Below are 20,789 nucleotides of genomic sequence, written 5' to 3'. Positions count from 1 at the left end.
GGAAGACTCTCCCGTGAGTCACAAGGCTCAGAAAGGACCCCCTTGCTAAACTTAGCCTCAGACCCGATCAACGTTTATATTTAAAGGGTTTAAGTAGCACTTCTTCAATTGACTAATTCAACATTTATAAAATGATTAAATAGAATTGACTACAGCTGCAATAGTACCTTAATTATAGCTCCAAGACAACAGTATTTATGCTATACTTGCTATAGAGTATTTAAATCAATTCACACACACACAGAGAGAAGTATATACAAAAATATCTGTGAAACATTTCCTTTGAGTTCAGTGAAATACCCATATTGAGTACTTTGGCTTTTCTTAATGGGTGAGGGTTGAGCCCTGAGGAGTGGGAGGACTTTATCAACCTAGCCTCTGTCATCAGCTTTAGGTAATTGTCCTCTAGCTATCACAAATGTGAGAGTTTGCAAGCTCCAAGAGGTGTCCCACTCTGACAGGGATGCTGGCACATCCCACTGCAGTCCAGCTCAAAGGGCCTCACTTGGGTTGCCTATTTATAGAGTTGCAAGATGGTTTACTTTAGTAATCTGTAAAATTTTCATCCTCAGGTCAGTAATTACTTGAGTTTTCAAAACAATTACAAATTGTTTCCAATACAATTTCAAATTGCTTTCAATACTCCAGTCACAAAGGCTGGGGACAGAGTGGCTGGAGAGCAGCCAGGCAGAAATGGATCTGGGAGTTTGGATCGACAGGAAGCTGAACATGAGCCAGCAGTGTGCCCAGGTGGCCAAGAAGGCCAATGGCATCCTGGCCTGGATCAGGACCAGTGTGGCCAACAGGACCAGGGAAGTGATTCTTCCCCTGGACTCAGCACTGGTGAGGCCACACCTGGAGTGCTGTGTCCAGTTCTGGGCCCCTCAGTTCAGGAAGGATATTGAGGTGCTGGAGCAGGTCCAGAGAGGAGCAACAAGGCTGGTGAAGGGACTTGAGCACAAGTCCTATGAGGAGAGGCTGAGGGAGCTGGGATCGTTTAGCTTGGAGAAGAGGAGGCTCAGGGGAGACCTCATCACTCTCTACAACTCTGTGAAAGGAGGTTGTAGCCAAGTGGGGGTTGGTCTCTTCTCCCAGGCAACCAGCAGTAGGACAAGAGGGCACAGACTTGAGCTGTGCCAGGGGATGTTTAGGCTGTATATTAGGAGGAAATTTTTTACAGAGAGACTAATCAGACATTGGAATGGGCTGCCCAGGGAGGTGGTGGATTCACCATCCCTGGAGGTTTTTAAGATGAGACTGGATGTGGCACTTAGTACCATGGTCTAGTAACCATGGCGGTGTTGGATCAAGGGTTGGACTTGATGATCTCAGAAGTCTTTTCCAACCTGGTTGATTCTAGGATTCTATGGTTCCCCTGGGGCTACTGTTCAGGGAGGAAGGTCCCAAGGTTGTTACCGAGTGACGGATTGTGCTCGTCTTTCACCTCAGTGATGTTCCCAGCTTAACCATGCAAATTTTCCTAGTGTGTCAAGGGACGCTTGACCACCCAACTTGTCACACAAAGACCAATGCCCAGCAGGGATTCCTGAGGTTGTAGAGTGTCCTGAGGAGGGGGTGGGGAGGAGAATGGACCACCACAAAGACTTGAGACAAGATATTGTAAAACTTCAAAAAATTAGTTTGAAGGTCTGTGTTTAAATATAGACGTGTTTAACTCTTTTGGTTCTTTTGTTGTTTTGTGGGGGTTTTTTGTGTTTTGTTTTGATTTTGGTTTTTTAGATTTGATTGGTTGGTTTGTGTTTTTTTCCTGTTTCTTGTTGTTGTTGTTTTGTCTCATTTTGTTTTTTGTGTTTTACAAGTTTAGCCAATGTCAAGAAATTGGCAGGGAAAACTTATGCTGAATATTCTGTCTCTGGCAATGTGAAAGTTAAACCTGTCCTCTACTGAGGGAACCTCCCTACAAAGTGGCAGTTTAGGGAGCCATGAAATCTTTTCATCATATAAACATTTTAGAGACAGACGCCAACTGGAGCCTGGGCCAAAGTACTAGAAACTCTTATACCTGAGAAGGACTAATGTTTCAGAAGATTTTCAAGATCAGAAGACCTTTCCTGATGATGTTGAATTGTAGCTGTTTTGGAGTATTATTATGCCCCCTCAGTAGGAAGCTATCTCTGTATCTGTCTGTTCTCTTTAACTCACCTCTCAGCAAAAGTTAAGAATGTTAAATGAAAGTTGCAGTACAGACATGAGACTGCTACAGTGCTGCACAGCAACCCCCAGAAGCATGTACTCTGTGTGCAGGCTACTACTTTGAGCAGTCTTACTGGCACAAAATGAGGATGTCCTGATGTGCTCTATACTCAGTGAGGGGTGTCAGGAGGCCTATAAGGAATTTTATAGTGATGAGGACTCTTACTGAAAACATTTGTTCAGAAATAGTAATTCAAATGGAATTTGCTGTCAGTCACAGCTTTTGCTGTGCTATTTGTTGAACTCTTGTGTAACCCTGCACATTTTTCTGGGCTGAGAAAGAGAGATGAATTTACACCATGGATCACTGTAATGTTCCGTTAAAGCAATGCTGTGATTGCAAGCATGGATTTCTTCATTTGTTGTACAGGAATATCCTATAACTTCAGAGTAGAATTACAGGAATGATGAGGGTGTTTTTGACACCCCTAACCCACCAAAATATAGTGAGATGATTATAAGTGGATTATTTGTCCAAGAAGTCATATCATAAAACACTTAGGAAAGTGAAATTGTGTCACTGAAGGTACAAGTGTGAGGAAGTCACCATTGCTTTCTTGATATTTGTCAACCAGGGATCACAAAAGTTATATGAAGATGATTTATGATGCTGTAGTGTTATATACAGCTTTTTCAAACTTATACTCTACATTTAAAACCAATAAATTCATCTCACTACAAACTTATATTGTTCAAACTTGTATTGGTGTTTGTCAACACTGAATTTGTAATAGCCATAGTTAGAAAAGACAGATTATTTAACAAGTATACATTTTCTCTATGTATGTTCCTCAAAAGTTGTGCATGAGCAGACAGAGGATTTCACAGCATGCATTTATAATACATCACCACCAGGTTAATATGCTTAGGGTCATTTTTTTTCTGTGTGTGTACCTATCCTGGATCTTCTGAACAGAGTTGTTAAACACCTTGTGAAGGTTTTTAACTACTTAAAACAGATTAATTAAGGGGAAAAAAATTAAAAAATATTTTATAGGCATTGCATGACACTCACTGGATTACTACACACTTTTAAAAAAAGAAGAAAGGAAAAGTGAGAGTACAACAATGGCATGATGAAAACCAACTGTTTCTTTTGGGAACACAGACTGTTGAAAAGCATGGATGGACATTTAAAAGGAAAGTCATAAGTGAGCAAAGCTCTTTGCTTCAGTGGATTTAAGATCAGGCCTTGGATAGGAAAAGTGTGAGTCTGGAATTGTGATACATTTTTATCAGAGTACAATACTCTGTGACCAGGTTCTTCAGTTATTCCATGCAGGGAGGGTTTAATGTACCAAGTTCACATATTTGAGGATATTTTACCTTTTGCAGGATTTTGATTTAGTAAGTGATACCACAGTGCACTGAAATCACAACACAAATACAAATTACACTTAGCAGAATATAGCAATTGACGATACAGATGAATCACAATACAAACATGATTCTTGTCACTGGTCTCTTATGATATGCTCACTGTCACAATGCTGATCATCCCCAGTCACTGAGGAGTGTGGACTAAAGCCAGCTCCAGCCTTTCTCTCTTCAAACTTCTCTTTGTTAGTTGCTCAGCTTTGGTACTGTGTTGGGTTCAGCCAGATCTTACTGCCCTGTGCTGGTTTGGCTAACGCAGGAAGACATTCACACTCATCTGCTTATGTTTTGATTAACTGCTTGAGAACAAACAATCACACAACCAGCTTATCCAGGCAACTGACACAGTCATTTAGCTAAAACAAAGTCTGCTCTCTGGTCCCTTTTTTATTACTTCAGCTTTCTTTGCACTTTGCAAAATCCACTGATGGTCAGTGGATTTTGGCTGAATTCGGTGGGAAAGTGTCTAGGTAATAATAATGCCTAGCATGTTTTCAGATACAGGCAGAGGAGTATTTTTACATACGTCAACCTATGGAAAATTTGTGAAAATAGCCCAAATATTTTTTTTTCCTGGTAAAGGTTTCTCATACTGAAACATGTTACTTTATCTTCTGCAGAGAAGAGTCCATTGCCACAGTGGTATTTTTCTTATATATGAATCTCCAGTTTAAAACCTTTTGACCTTTCTCAAGTCAATCAGGAAGGTTCTGTTAAGGTGGCTGGAGGCAGACCTTACACTTAACACTGAGATACAAAGCTAGAGGACATTTATCAAAGCAGTACATCCTACTGGAAGTACACATTCTATTGGAGTATAATGTTCAAAAATATGGAAACTTTGGTAGAATTTAACTTAGTCTTTTGGTCATGCTCTCATGTTTAATAAAAGCATTTTTCTTATATATTTGAAAAATTGTACTGTTGCAGACAGAGCTGAACTTCATTTGCTTGCATTTTGTCTATTTGCCTGGGAATGGGGCTAAACTGTAAATTTAATAGACTTGGGGCTCATTAGATCTTCATTATAAAGACATTTTTTATCAAATCTCATGTAATTTTGTTACTGTAGAATTAATACACTCATAATAGAAAACATCGTACATTTCAGCTTCAATAAGTAAAGAGGCCAGTTACACTTCAGTAAGTGAGACATAAATGCCACAGGTCAGATGCAACTGAAACAATGTTTTTTATGCCGTTGGCTTATTTTGGATAAGCCCTACAGACATTGTTGTGTATAAGGTGCAATTGTGCTTTTGGACTGAGGCATATGCATGTCTTCGAATTCCTCTTTCTCTCCAAAGCAAAAAAGTAAGTGATACGTAAAAGTGTCACAACATTTATAGCTGGGATTTGTCAGTGGAATCTGTTTTGCTTTCCCGTGGTATGAATATCTAGTCCCAAAGTAGGAGACGATTGTCCAGTGCTGTCCTTCTAGCAGCTGTCACCATGAAATGTTTAGGAATAAACATCTGCTGAAGTGTGCAGTGAACTGATGAGACTTGAGGCTGTGGAGACGGTCTTGGAATTCCTCTGTGAATAACCATTAAAATTCAAGTCCCTCGGAGGTGCTCTTTTCTTGTGGCTGGCGTGCATGCTGTCTCCATCATTAGTGTCCAACACCACTGTCATGCTGGACTCCATTCTGGACACAGCATACAGGCTACTTTGCCGGGTGGGATGGAACCGGGCTGCCTTGAGCTCTAGCTCCTCATAACTGGACACTTCAATGAAGGGGCACCAGCGGAAAGCTCGCTTGAAGCCAGCTCGGAACCTAGGAGGAAAGATGCTTGATGAAAGCCTGTGCTTATGAGACCCAGCCACATGCCTCCATCTGAAAACATAACTGTGCTGGCAGGACACTGATTCTGCTAGTTACCCTGTCCCTAGTCCTGGATGTGGTGAAGTCAGTGGGAGTTTCCTAGACTAAAGTCTGAGTAAGGTAAAAAAAGATACTGGTAACAGCTTTCAGTTTCTGATTTTCTATATGCTTTACCTGCATTTCAACGTTGGTATTTCCTTGATAATGAATTTCCTGTCTTTTGCCCATGCCTAATTAAACAAACACCAACTTTCATAGAACTGTATTCATAGAAATTGTTTTGGTTTGACCTCTGATGAAATCTGCACCTACATTTTCATCTTTTTTCATCAAGAAACTTCATAATATTCTTTTCTCTATAATACCATCCCAGTTTCCAGATTCCAACATCCCTTCTCTGTTTCCCTCTTAGCAGAGATGCTTACACGGGAGTGATGTAATGACTAATAATTGTTAATTTAAAATATTTAGAAAATAATTTTTAATAATTAAAGAGGATCCTAGAAAGTTGAAATTTGACTGTGAACAATGTACAAATGGGAATTTTGAGGATTTAGTGCATTAGTGCTTGCAATATTCGTACAGTGTTATTTTATTTCAATGCAGAGGCAGAGGTTTACTTAAAGACTATCATTACTTTTTGTGTTTAGAAGTTTAATATATTAGAAAACCAATTCCCTGTATATTTATGTGTAAGTGGAAAAAGAACACCTTTTCACCTAGACCTAAAGCTTATCAGACTTTCTCCCTTGTCTTGCTTTTCTTGTTTTGTTTCAGTAATCAGCTGTGTTGTTTATCCTGTCTGTAAGGTTTTTGGAGCAGTGGTTCAAATACTGCAGTGATGACTGCAAATAAAAATTCAGATTAAATTTTCAGTGAAAATTGACTGATCTTACAGGAGTAACTTTCTTTCCTCCTTGATTTTTTCAGTTTGCCATGGGGTTCTTGCATGATGACAGACAAGCATGTAGCTTGCTCTTCAGCATTGCTCTGTTTACATGCAGTTCACATTATGGAAAGATATTGAAAGAACCTCTGATGGCAATAAATTTAGTGAAGAGAATTGTAAAACTTAAACATGTTTAAACTGTATTACTTTTCTTGGCTACTTCCATCCTCTTTCTAATTCAGGGCATGTTTTTTCCTCATCTTGAAAAAATGTCTCTTTATCTAGATATGTAAGTAATATCCTAATTAGCCCAGAAGATGAGGCTGGTGATAGGTATTATAACTCTGTCTGATACTAGATCCAGCAGAAGTAACAATACTGCATGAATTGATCTGACTCCCAGTAACAAGCTCTATTTTCCTACTAAATGAAAAGGAAGCAGATGTTCCGGCTTCTTGATTTCAATATGGAACTTAATTATAAGAAAACTGTCAACAGTATTTCATTCTTGCATTAAATTCTGAACAGGGCGACCTTTAGTGTTTCTCAAAATTATTAGTTTTTCTTTGGTTGTATTCTTTAATCCAGATATTTAATTTTGCAGTGTATGACTGTCAGTGTAAGCCACATCAGAGATACTAATTTTTTATTAATAGCTTATTTTGTAACAGTGTCATAAAAACTTTCTGAAGAAAATAGAATTGTTTTAGAAGTTTTATGGTAGTAATTGGGAAAATATGAGGTCTCATCCTACTTTGCCTTTGATTTTGCACACACTGGAGACTGAAATTTGCTTTCTGTTGAAATTACTGGGAAATATGCCATTTGAGTAAGGGTTTTTTCTGGCATGCTAAAACTTTACCTCTTCTTTAAACAGTTATAAATTATCAAAAGGGGCAGAAGGCTGTATGAAATCAGGCATTACCTTGCCTTTTTAAAAGATCATGACCGTTAATTATCATAGGTTATCTGGGAGGAAGACTGCAGTGTTTTTACACCAATAACATCTTGTCAGGATTTGTTCGCTTCATTTTAAATTACACTCCTTTTGCCAAGTATTGCATGATCCTTAGGTGTTTTTAGAAATAGTTTGCAAAATTGGTATGAAGCTTGTCAGTAATTAAACTTGACACTGGCTGCTAATTCAAAAGAGATTTAAAATGATATTTAAAATGACTTATTACTTATTAATATGAATAATGATTCATATTAACTGAATTTGTGAAATGACTTGTTGTTCTTTGTGATGTTTGTCAAGTAATACTGGAAGAAATACTGAAGAACAGGACAGCCAGGATGATATTTGTTTAGATCCTGGTCCAACAAGCTGAAATGAAAAACATGAGTTCATTCTGCAATGCAGTAGTTTCATACTAGCAAATATCTGTGAAATCTCATCAGACTCAACAGGTGCAGTGCCTTTGAAATTCAGAGCATAATGGGTTGCTGTCAAACAGTACTGTAATTTAGGTGTTGAGTAATGAGAATGTAAATATTTGTTTTATTAGCCTGTTGCGCATCTCAGAGCATGGTCGAAATCTAATGGTGAGGTATACAAAACACAGTAAATCACATTCTATATTATATCCTTCCAGCATTGCAAAACAAAATTAGAGCTACAATTAGTTAGTGAACATACGGATTGCACTTTGTATCACTACTGACTGTCTTAACCTTGTTATTCTAATGTTTTACAAGCCAAAATATATTAAAATGCTATAGATTTTTGAAGTTTGCATATGGAAATAGGAAGGGGTGGGTTCAGAAAACTGAATTTTGCTCTGAAATTTAAATAGGCCAAAGTATTTACTGGAAGCACACCTTTTGGTTTTTTTGGTATTCATTTCAAGTAGAAACCTAAAGAAAGTGTTTTTGCATTTTGTTTCCTTTCCAACTAACTGAAAACTATTCAAGGGAATATTCTTCATCTTTTATCCCATTTAAACCATTTATATTCTCATTGAAGTTATGCACATCATTTCATAATTAGCTCTTACCTCTTGTTAAGACAGCAGTAGATAATGGGATTGTACATTGTAGAGCTCATGGCAAGCCAAAAGCTGGCTAAATAGATTTGCTGAATGTATTTCCACCGATTTAATTGTTGATAGATACCAGTGACTATGAAGTAAATGTGGTAGGGCAGCCAGCAGATGGCAAATGTCAGCACAACCACAATCATCATTTTTACCACCTGAAAGAAAGAAGTAATAATGATATTTAGCCTTTTTTATTTGGATTAGCATTTCAACATCCATTAAAAATGTTCTTGCAACTGATTATTAGAGTTAGTCAAAGAAAAGATGAATATGTTTTTATATGATTTCCCTTTTAATCTGACTCTCTTAATTATTTTTTTCTTGGCTGGAGATCCTCTTTTTCCTAAGAAAAATAACGTGAACATCTTCTCTAATTTTCTTTGTATTGATTCTTACAAGTAATATATTTGCTACCTATATTTGGCTATCTAAAATATCACTTTCTTTCTGTTCATCTCATCATGGAATAAGTTTACAGGGTGTTTTATTTGGACACCTTGTTTTGGCCTTTATTAACCCTGATGTCTTCTACTGTTGTGGTCAGCAAGTGCATTTCTTGTCCCCAATTATTAGATATGATTTGAGTAACACTAGGCTGTAGGAAATGAGCAACTGCACTATCCTGTCTAATTTCAGAAGCTAACAATTCCCTTGGCTGGTGATCCTAATTTGTTGTTTTCTGCAGTCATCATAACATCTGTTAGCTACCATAGTTTCCATTAAGCACAAATGAAGACAAGCTCTGCTTTGTGCAGGAAACACATGAAGAAAACTTGTAAGTCATGTAAAATTTTCACTCCTGTCTTTCCCTCTTCAACTGTGTCAAGTACTAGCCCAGCTACCATTTTCAGTACAGTATGTCACACATTTACACCACGGGTTTTCTTTTTGTGACTAAAATGAAACCAGACATGCTGGATCTGTGCTGGGAGGTCTCTTGTTCATTTTTATTGTGAATACTGAGGAATAACAGGGATCTCTATGAACAGTTTCTTTATTTTCTCTGCAAAAAATGCTGTTTCCTACTGTTTCTAGTTTTAGCAGAGGGAAAAAACCAAAGAGCTAAAATTTCCCATACTTACATATCTTTGGTTAATATTTTTATAACATTTCAACTGACATAATTACATCATTTTACATATAAATGTTATGGTGCCCTCCTTAACTCATATTACACCTTCCTATAAGAAAAATAAAGCAATTTTTCATTTAATATCTGGTCCCAGTTAACATCTTTCCTGCTGGCTGGGACTGTACTGTACAAGATTTTGCTTATAGGAATACTTATTATTGCTAATATATCTATTGATCATTGCTACCATGTACAAAAGGGACATCTTACCCCACATACAACATTATTAATATTCGGTTCTTCTAAAGCACTTTTCATCAGTTAACTGGAAATCATTGCAGAAGAAAGATTGGTATTATTATAAAAGAAGACAACACACTAAAACACTTTCACCTTTGGTAAGTGTACATCTGTGTGTCTATATGTAGGCATAAAAAGAAGTTTATGGGACTGTATAAGCAATTTTTTGGGGTCAGGGAAGGGGTTGTGACTGTATATGAACAGACATTTCTGGACTAAACCATGTATTAAAATGAAACCATAAAAATATGTTGTCAAATCACAGTCTATCATTAAATGACATCTCTTTTTCACTGGTTTGGACATAACTTCCACTATTCTTCTGCTGTGGATTTACACTTGTGCCTTGCACACATTTTACAGGTAGAAGACTTAACTCTATAGTTTTACTACAATACTTAACTTCTGCGTCCATCGATTTATAAGTGCACTTTGCTGGTTGCTGTTTTTACAGATATGCCAGGAATGATAAGTATTGCCTCAACATTGTCCAAGACTTCAATAATTCCAGAACACTTGAGAGCCTAATGACTTACCTTGTTATTTAATTAGCAAATCTAGCAGTACCAGCTGTCCATGTAAAATTATTCCTAGAATTACTCATAATTGGAATATCATAGGTACTAAATGAAAGGATTTTTGTCTCCAAATTTTCAAAGTATAGACAGGGAAATCTGTATTTACACTGAACATTTCGTCTGTGCAGTGCTTGAGAACCAAAACAGTAGAGCTTCCCAGCAAATAATGTAGCTTAATCCTGTTGAACACTGTGTCACTCATGCCCCAGAGAGGTTAGAAATCACAGTAAGCGTGTAGGTTGCCAGTTTGGCATACTCAGTTGTGTTAACAACATTTTCCAAAAGAAGGTTGGTTGTCTTTTTTCTAACATCCAAATTCTTATTGGCTAGTTTTCCATGTTATATTGAAGGGCAAGGCAAGCAGTACTTCAAGAGTAACTTAAAGGTCTCCTAAAGCTAATAACCTTCACAACCTGCACAAAAAATTGCATTTTGATTTCAACTGCTGCAAAAATTAACCCCAAATGAATGAAGTTTTGTGTTAAATTACTACTAAATGTAGTATTTCAGGTTTTCCTCAAGGAACCAGAAATCCCAAAATAACTTTTTACGCTACAAGGAAAATCCATATTTTTTTTCTCACAATTTTAGGTAATTTGATTTTAGTTTTAAATATTTTAACTTTTTTTTAAGTTTTGAAATGCAAAATGCCAAATCACCCACAGAAGATCACATCTTTTCCTGCAAGGTTACAGTTTTGTTTAAAACAAAACACTCATCTTTAAAAACGGTGAGCCTAGTGTAAATTTTTTTTGTTGTTATTTCTGTCTGGAAATCCATGATTAAATATTGTCATCATCATCCTGAAAGCAGAAATTTCTGAAGCAAATAGTTACACTAGATGACAAGCAAAAGATGATTTTAGCTGGCCATTAGTGTTTGATTTAATTTGTGAAGTAACAAGTCACTTGAATGACAGATGGTGAAGCACATTATTTCTTAATCATTCAGATTTGCAGCTGTTTTTCATAAATATCAAAAAATATCTAAAATTTACTGAATCATTTTTCTCTCAGGTAAGGATGTATAAGTCTGCATTCCACTGTTGTGAATGGTAATGTACTGATAAATGTATGTTTAAGGGAAGATGTAAGATGGGGTTTAATGTGAAAAATGCTTTTTCCTGGAACAAAAAATTGTGAATTTTTCCAGTAAAAAGGGACATTTAAAAAAAGTCAAAGTTAAGTTGTCATTCTTTTGAATATTCATGTAGTACAATGCACTCTGACGTATTTCCTTAGGAGAAGATAAGTGAGATGTTGCAAGTCTGTGTAGCTTAACATTGTTTGAAACACAGGGCAATTAGAGTTAAATTTGAAGTTAAATGCACAAGTTATGAGAGGAATCAAAAAGCCCCAATCTGTTCTCATTTCATCATCTAAGAATGACTATGTATTAGCGGAAATGAAGGAAAAAAATAATAAGAGAAAGCTGAAAAGGAGGGAGTTTATTCCCAATGTCCTTTTCTCTTTCAGAGACAGGCACACACAGTGTTCAAGGCCATACCTTGCAGTTTATGGCTGCAGTTCTTGTCCGTAACCTCGGTCTTTCTAGTATTGTTTCATTTCTTGATTATATCAATAACTATGAACAGAAAGTGATGTCAAGGTCTATAAACCCCAGGGCGCCTTGAATTTCTTTGGTATAAATCCTGAATAACAAGTGCCAGTAAACCATTAAACTCAGTTAGGGCATAGGGAAAAGAAGTGAAACAGGCTAAGTATGAATTTGCCACAAAAACCTGCTTGTCTTTTCCCAATACATTGTGATGTTTCACTAAAAAGCCTCCAGTGACACTTCTCAGGTTCGACTACAGAGTATAAAAGACAGCTTCGATGTTGGGGTTGCTTTTTGACTATTTAAACCTGTGACTCTGAAAAAAAAAAAAGAAGTCCTTTTTAATAGGCCTGTTCTGCTTTACTTTTTTGAGATATTACTGTTTTTCAATTACTTTCCCTCTGTTCTGTGTCCCATAGAATTCGTTAATAAGGGTTTGCTTCTTGTGCATTAGGAAACATTTGTAAAGCAAGCAAAGAAGAAAACTACTGAATTCACTTGATTAGCTTCAAGTATAGCTGTTACTGCCACCATTTCACTACACAGCTTTCCAAAATGTGAATTGCAGTGAAAATCATCAACCTGTGTCCCAGTGGCACCATTTTCTCCCAGTGTTCTGTTCAATCTCCCTTTGTGGGCAGCATAGCTGGAGGAAAGAGGGTTTTTTTCTGTTCCAGGCAGTACTTCTGTTAAAATGAATTGTACTGAGTCTCTCAGTTGTGCAATCTTTATGCAAGTCTTGAGGCTAGATTTGTAATAAGATAGAAAATCAGATTATTTATTTTATATATATTGTTTTTCATCAATGTGTTCTGATGCCTATGTCTAAGAAAAACTATTTCTAGGAAAACAGCGTTAATTTATGTGCTTTGTAGTCTTGTCCATTCCTTTAAATCTTTCCTGTCCAAGTAAAGAAGCATTCTTTTGTTAATGAATGGTATGTAATGAAAAAAACATATTTAAAAGAGCAAAGCAGATGTAAGTACATTGGAATTGGAGTTTAGACGTTTGCCTTTGCTGTGAAACATTAGAAGCAGTAAAAGTGAAAAGGAACTAAAAGATTCTGCTACACTCTGAAAAAGCAGAAAATACATTTTTTTTCCGTCCTGTTTTTATTTTGAATGAAGAATAGCTAGAAAAAGAGTCTGATTTAGATGTAGCATTGAGAGCAGCTCTTGAAAGATCAGGAATAAAATATATTTTTCTGAGAGACTCAGTTGCTTCTTGAGGAACATAGCAATTCACATTCCAAGGCACTGATTTATCATCAATAGCTAGGACTTGGGCTACACAATCGTTTCCTTTTCAGTCTTCTCTGCAGCTCCTTATTGCCTTTCTGAGTCATCTTTGGTAGTGCTGCTTCTACAAGGTCAGTAATTTATCTTCTGATTTCACTTGCACCGATATCACACAGTACAACTTCATTAGTTTCAGAACTTTTACTCCTAGGTTAAAACTTTTACTCCTAGGTGTTATGCATATGTAAATGAGAACTAAATCATTTAAGAACTCATGCACTGTAATAATGTCTTCGTTAACCCACTCATGGATATTATTTGTTCATGAATACGACTTAAACACAGTTCACAGATAACCTCTGGGACTCATAACATGTTCCTCTTTCTGCTCTGTGCTCTTTTGGGAGAAGTAAAATACCAAACTAAAATTACAAAAGGTGCTTCTCCTGACATGTAAATAAATTCACTTCCCAGTCCTGGGCACACACACGGCACTTGTGCACTGAGCACCAGAGAGAAGGGAACACCAATATGTCTTTGCTTCTCCACAGTGCTTATTTGGAGTAAATTGTCTATCTTTTGCAAGCAGATTGGGATACAAATATGACTCTACTGGCATTTTTACAAAGATAGAACTGATTTCTGAGATACTTTGACAAGCTCACGGATTTTCTGTTCTCTTTTAACCCATAGAAAGGACATATTCTTAATAGCTGAAGGAGATGCACATTAGGGAGGAGAAAGAATGGGAGAACTTGAAAGTCTTTCAGTCAGGTAAGTTCCTTGTCAATTCCAATTCCAAAATAGTTTTATTCTTCTGACTTATGCTTTCCATCTGTTTTTCTCAGTTGTTGAAATAAAGAAACTGCTTTTCATTTCAGTTTGCATAATCCCTTGTTGCAGACAGAATTCAAAATCACTTGTTATTTAAGCTCTAAAGTTCAAAAAAGATACTACGTTCTAGTATGAAGTAGCTTTGAATCAGATTGCTGTCTTACAAATGCTAAAATGTGAGGTCCCCCCCAAGTCAAAGCAATTCTGATATTTTTTATGAATAGCCTTAGCCACTACAGTTTTTAAATTATGTTTTCCCAAAGTTGCATAGAACACAGGTTTGGCAGTGACTTTGAGATTCTCTCAACATGTCAAGAAATATCTGTCCCATTGCAGAAAATGGGTAATTTTTTTCTCAGAGTTTTATTTTCCTTGAGAATACGTGATTTTTACAAGCATCTGATAGGGGGTGAGGAGGAAAACTTTCAACAAGTCTTATGTTACTTTTTCTGAAAAGAGATGTCTCAGTTCCTCACAAGAGATTGTTGGATATTAGGCAATATGTTGATGTCTGCTGCTCAGACTAAGAGATTTTTCTCTAAGTCAGAGAACAAGTAAAGGTAGATGGCCTTGTATCATTGGCTTGGTCTTCAGAATTAAGTAGCATAAACTTCTTATGTTCTTTAGAAAGCAACTCTGAGTGGCTGTTGTGGGATTGGCATTACTGGACATGGTTTTCCACCTGAGATCTACTTCTGAAAAAAAAAAAAATGAAAAAGCTGATCTAGTGCTTTTATATTTAAAATTCACACCATCACTTATTTTACAGTACTTTCCTTCCTGACCTGGAAAGAGTGATGGAGCACACTTCACTTCCATGCTCCAACCAAATATGAGATTTGGCGTGTAGGAAACAAACCAATCATATCTTCTTTTGTTTACCAATAGAGATAGTTGATTCTGAAGTCTGCTTTCTGACACGATTCTGAAAATGCTGTGGGACCTTTAGTCCTCATTGAAGGCTCTCCCAGAATCTGGCCAATGTTTTAAGACTCCATCTGAGGGAATGGCACTAGTGAATGCTTTCTTTCGGAAACTAGATCTTATGTATTTGACAGTGCAATAAACAATTAAGGCTATGATGAATTATGCCAGTGAATTATGCAAAAGTTCCATACCATCCTACACGTGGTTTACTTTATATGGGCTCCTAATAATGGGAACTGTCCTCCTGAACCTAAAATGAGATAAGTACCTTTGGTTATCTTCCAAATAGATCACAGGCTCTTATTTCTATATAGTCTATATGGAAAGACTACAGTATTTTTGGATTGTTTTATTTTCAACTTATTCACCTAGGGGAATTAAATCAAGGATTTATATAATTAGAAATCATTTGAATGTTTACTATATCTCTCTATAATTTTGGCGCAAGGACATCATGGGAAGGAATGAAGATTATTTAATACAGTGATTGAAAAACCTCTTTCTTCTCTTTTCTGTTGATAGGAATAAAACTATGAATTATTCCTAGAATGTACTTGTTTAAAATGCATGGCAAAATTCTGTTGAAAGAAGCACAGTTAAGCTATTTTTTATTGCCTTTGTAATTATGCATTTGCAATGGTAGTAGCATCTTCCTTTTCAAAGGCTGAAGAAAAAGTATTTTTTACCACCTAAGAAAAAAAAAGCAAAAAAAAATAATATTGTCACCTAGTCTATTTTCATTTTAATTGAGTTCAAAGAAAACTGTTGACGTCAGTGATGTTGAGGTTTATATTTTGCATTTGATATGCCTAGTTTATTTTTGTTATTCCACAACTGACTGTAAAAGGTTATGAATTTATTAGGAGAAGTAGACTTGTAACTCACAGAACATTTTGGAAATATTTAGTCAATAAAAGGTATATGCGCTGGTCAATTTTAGCTAAAAAGTATCAGGAGTGTCATTATCCTGGCGGCATCTGCTGTTTCTGCTTTTGTGCAGACACTTCAGCATTGGTTCAAGTATTAAAGTATCCACATGACTTGGGCGTAATGGTCAGCACACTGGTTGTTACTGCAGTGGTTTGATACTCCTGTGGAATAAGACAGAAGCTGCCCCATGCCAGGGTGGCTGAAACTGTTTCCTAGCAAACCCACTCTAAAACCTGGAGAAATCAGGAACTATTTCTATTCACCCCAGAAAATGAGTAATGAAATAAAGGTGCTTTGAATAGGTTATTTACAGTGTTGCAGTATGGAAACGTCTAAAGTATTAAGCACTTGAGTTAAAGGAATGAATTTGTTAGGTGAGGGTATTAATAGACATAATACAGACAATCCTCTGTGTGTTGGTGGTAATTTTCATCTGCTTCTAAGAAAAGCACATTTGGAATATTGCAGGTTCTCTGTGGTTCGACTCCTGTCACCATTCGTGATGTCTCTGGGTTGTTTCCCCTGGTTTCTTCTTTGGCAGTTTGTGCAGCAGCAGGAGGTAAATGAGGTCTCTCACACTAAATCTTAAGGCAGTAGTCACATGGACTTCTGCTTTAACTCAGGAAAAAAAACTGCGCTGAAGTTAAGTTTTGTTTTTACCTGTAATGAATGTAAAAATCTGTAAGTGCAATACTGAAACTGCAGTTCTGTTCTGCTGAATATACAGGTCTTGGCTCTGCAGTCCTCCAAAATGACAGATCTGCATCAGCTTTCCTGGGGTTTTCACCACACAGATGCTGGGCACTATTCCAGAAAGCTCAACAGACTCAAAACGCATGCTGAAATTAATTTTTTCTTGACTTCCCTACAGGGAGTCAATGAAGAAGGGGCTTCTTATGTGCTCTCTCTTATCTGTGTATGTGAGTATATTTATTTATTTATTTATTTATGCACCCATACACACGCAGGACTATTAATTTGGTCATAATTTAGGATACGTAATGGGATAACTTTGCCAACAGGTGGATGAGACAACAGAAGACCTTTTGAAGTTTCCAAAGTTTATTCGTATGCTGGTGAAAAAATTTGCATACAACTTAAAGAACACACTTTGTCCTGAATGTGGGATTTTAAGGTTATCTGTATGGAGGATCAGGTCCCAAACTTGTTCTACACAGAGAAGGTGAAGTCTGTCTTAAAAAAACCCAACTCCATAGTTTTAAACATGGAGATCATAATCTCCATGCTGAATGTGCAAATTTTGAAAAAGAAACGTTTGGTTTCATTTGTCTTTCTGGTAGGTATCTTGGTTTTATTATTTTAACATTTATAGTTCAATTCAGCAATGCATTTGAAAACACACTGAGTTCACTAATATTGGAGTGAAGCATTGGTACTTCCATTCTTAAAAATATGAGGCATTACTAAGCAGAAATTTTTGCCCTATGACTGTGCCTAGACTTAATATTTCACATCAATTTTCTGCCGCAAGTGGTCAGAAATATAGAATTACCAAGGGGAAACATCACAGAAATTCTAAGTGCACAATTCTGAGCCTAATCACTGACCATGCAGAACCAATTTCTTAAATCTGCCCCTGACCTGGAGTTACTGCCAGCTGTTCAATAAAAAAAATTTAACCAGAAAACTTGCATCAGTCTGTCAGTAAATACTTAAACTGCCAAGTTTTATGCGCAGTATAAAGCCATGTTTAGAATTTACTGTGTTTTACTCCCCTGTGGTTGCTGCTTGAAGCACGGACGATAAATGTGGGGTGATGTGTTCACAGTTCATAGCTGAGTTTTAGGAAAACTTGGGACAGTGAATGGAAGACGCCACTGTTGCTGAGTATGCTGTAGCTATTTGGTAGATAGAGAGAGCAGGGCAGCTTCCAGTAATTTTGTTAGATTTCACTGTGTTAATCCTGTTCAAAAATGATCAGGAGGTCTGACTTTATTTTTACTTCAATAGGACAACTTGTTCAAAATGTGGGAAATTATTATAAAGAGAACAAATTCATGGGGGAAGAAATCCTAAAGAGGAGAACAGATGAACCCCCAGTTTTGTGAGTTTTTTCCCCTGAAATTCCAAGCTGACAAAATAGATCTTTAAAAAATATTTTTGATTTAGCATGCAATGATAATAATCCCCCAGTATCTCATGTCCCAGACTTCTGAGGCAACTTCTATGCATGGGAAAAGTAAGACTATGAAATGAAAATTATGATACACAACATTAAAAATTACTTTGATTATTCTCTACCTTGTCAGTAGGTTTTTGGTCCATATACTCAGTAATGGAAAGGGTTTAACAGAACTTTTTAAAACTTAAACCAAACTTTTCTTGTTTTTTTTCTTATACTTTCTTGTCCATCTGGAAAAAAGTCTCCGCGTGTGTATGTATTTAGGAAGGGGGTCATACATTGTAATTGATGTATTGTTTGTGCAATAATTTAATTATTGGTAAATGAAAATGTCCAAATCAGACTTTCCTGTCAATACTTTATATTCTTCCTGAGATTTTTAATAATTGTGGGAATGTATTACTGATCAAAGGGGAAAAGATCTCTTTTTCTGCTAGTATTTTCGGCAGACAGATATTCATATGATATTCTGACCCTCATTACCCTTTTGAAGCTTTAGTTAAGCTTATGAGAAAATAAGGTAAAAAACCCCCAACCTGTTCTGCAAACTTTTAGCTGTAATAGCAATTACTCGCAAGTAGTGACTGTGACTGTTGTGTTAATGCCAATCTGGTGAGTCTGGCAGGGTATGGGACAAATGCTCAAAATGTTAGTGGAACACTAACATTTGTAGTCTGGTCCAGTAACCTATTTCACGACCAGTGCTCACGCACACAGAGCCATAGAGAAGAACAGCAGACAGGATAACCATCAGCACCTCATAGAAAGCATGCTAAAAAGTATGCCACGTCCCCTTGTGTAACTGCACCTACAGTGTTACAAAACCAGCTTTAGGCTTGTGTAACAGTTAGTGAAGTCAGGCTCTAGCTTTACTAGGGTTGGTTTGCATTTGCCATATTAGCAAAGCTATTTCATACTTCCCATAAATTGTCAGAGTTAAGGCTATCATAGTGAGATGTGCCCTGAAGCAGAATCAGAGGAAACCTATCTTTAGTTATTTATTTTTGTAAGTAATTTTACCTGTGGCATTTCACTGCTGAGCATGATTTGGGAACCACTTTGCACTGGAAAGGTAGTGGAGAGAAAAATTTTTTTTGTTAGAAAGTATTAAATACTAATAATATTAATACTGATATTTAATTAGTATATTATTAGTATACTAATAATATAAATATTAAATCCCTCCAAACCAGGATATATTCTCTAAATGTCAGCCTTGAGATCAGCCTCAATTAATGTGTTTACTGAGGAGTTTAGTACAGCAAAATAAGAGCATGCCAAATAAGTTTGGTGAAGAGACACTTCTGAGCAGCTTTGCTGCTACAGAAGTGAGGCAGAGGAAGAACCTGAATGTTGATGAACTGCAGAAGCAGATATGTCACTTCACAGTGCTGATCATATACTTCATATGGTACCAGTAGTGATTGTGTCTCTAAGGGGGTCGTGGCACTGACAGATATCACAGAGCAGATAGAAACTGCTGGATTGGTACTGTGCTAGTTTTAAGGATCATTTTACACTGTTCTTCCATAGGTAGGATCGTATTCGGAAAATTTCTGAGATTTGCTGAATTAAGGACTAATAAAATTTTCTGCTGTAAGTAGTGGAATGAAGTGTTATGAACAAATGAGGGGGAGATATATGTTATTGATTCATTATAGCACAACCATGTCATCAGTTTAATGAAGCAAAAAATGGGATTTTAGGATGTTCCAGATGAGGCATTCTCTGGAGAACAGGGAAGTGTTATTACCCCTGTCCAGGACAATAGTGACAGTACATTGCTGGCATTCCTTGTCTGGTTTTGGTCACTTGTTGAACACAGATGTTGGTATATAAAAGAAGACCACAGACACTTGTTTTATTTATATAACGAATGTAAATAAAGGCTGAGAGAGGAAATTGATATAATAACATCTGAAGAGGTGGCACCATTGAGGGATACTAAGTAATTAATTAGGCTGACTGAAAATAATGGCATAAATAGAGCTATCTGTAAAGAAATTTAGCCTGGAAACTGGAATTCTAGGATTGGTGAGATTTTTTAGAACACTTCCCATTAAATATAGCAATCCAGAAGACAAAATGGTTTAAATATAGAGGTTTAAGATGATATCAGAGGAATTCTGCTAGGGCTGCCTGTAGTGACAGAACCCGAGGCTGGTTCCTGTCCTGTTTTCATTTAACATTTTAATATTGAAAGAGATAAAATGACACTCGAGGACTAAGCAGAGAAAGTACTGGACACAGTTCAACATCTTACAGTGTCTGGCAAACAAGGGATGAGTTTGCTTTCAGAAGAGCCTTTAAAAGTGTCTGAGAATTCCTTCTCCTGGGTTAGTGTCTGAGAATTCCTTCTCCTGGGTTGTGTTTAATTTACTTTAAGCAAGATATGTGACAAATGTCAAATGCAACCACAGATAAATCTGATATTTAAAACTTGCCATGTCTCATTGATATGAAAATCTTCAAAAGGATTCAATTTCTAGGATAGTTTCCTGAAGTCTAAGATACTATGCAAGTATAACCTCAGAGGAGACTGACTAATAAGTATAAAATCATAAAGTCAGACTAATCACTTCAGAAACGTTTAGTTCAATTCTTTGTACTTCATGTAGAGCAAAGACATTGTATGAGCATAAAAAGCTGCCACTTTGCATGGTATTTTTGTCACACCTTCAACTGCCTGAGGAATTATCAATGGACATTTCCATGTAAGGACTGGAATCATTAAAAAGTGTCTCTGTTTCTTTTGGTTGTTGATTTACAACAAAGCAGTGGAGTGTTCAGAACTGGTGCTATCTGAGGTAAGCTGTCCTTCAATCTGATATTGCTCAGACTTTTCACTTTTTGAATGTGCTGAACA

At 36.6% G+C, this 20,789-nt stretch overlaps 1 protein-coding gene across 1 annotated transcript in view; it reads right to left on the bottom strand.

Moving 5' to 3' along the window:
- Nucleotides 1-4,832: 4,832 nt before the first annotated feature.
- TACR3 (tachykinin receptor 3) overlaps nt 4,833-20,789 on the bottom strand; it is a 34,343-nt gene continuing 18,386 nt past the window's right edge. The window contains exons 4-5 of the mRNA XM_051789677.1: nt 8,303-8,499; nt 4,833-5,368 (exon numbers count right to left, since the gene is read on the bottom strand). Of these exons, the coding sequence (XP_051645637.1) occupies nt 5,053-5,368; nt 8,303-8,499 (513 nt within the window). The 3' untranslated portion in view covers nt 4,833-5,052. The remainder of the gene's footprint in view (nt 5,369-8,302; nt 8,500-20,789) is intronic.

Source organism: Manacus candei, unplaced genomic scaffold (assembly GCF_025592945.1).
Source record: "Manacus candei isolate 608988 ecotype Guabito, Panama unplaced genomic scaffold, ASM2559294v1 h1tg000028l, whole genome shotgun sequence".
In the NCBI taxonomy this organism is placed as follows: Eukaryota; Metazoa; Chordata; class Aves; order Passeriformes; family Pipridae; genus Manacus; species Manacus candei.
Note: the sequence above shows the minus strand (reverse complement) of the source record. Positions and strands in the feature narration are given on the sequence as shown.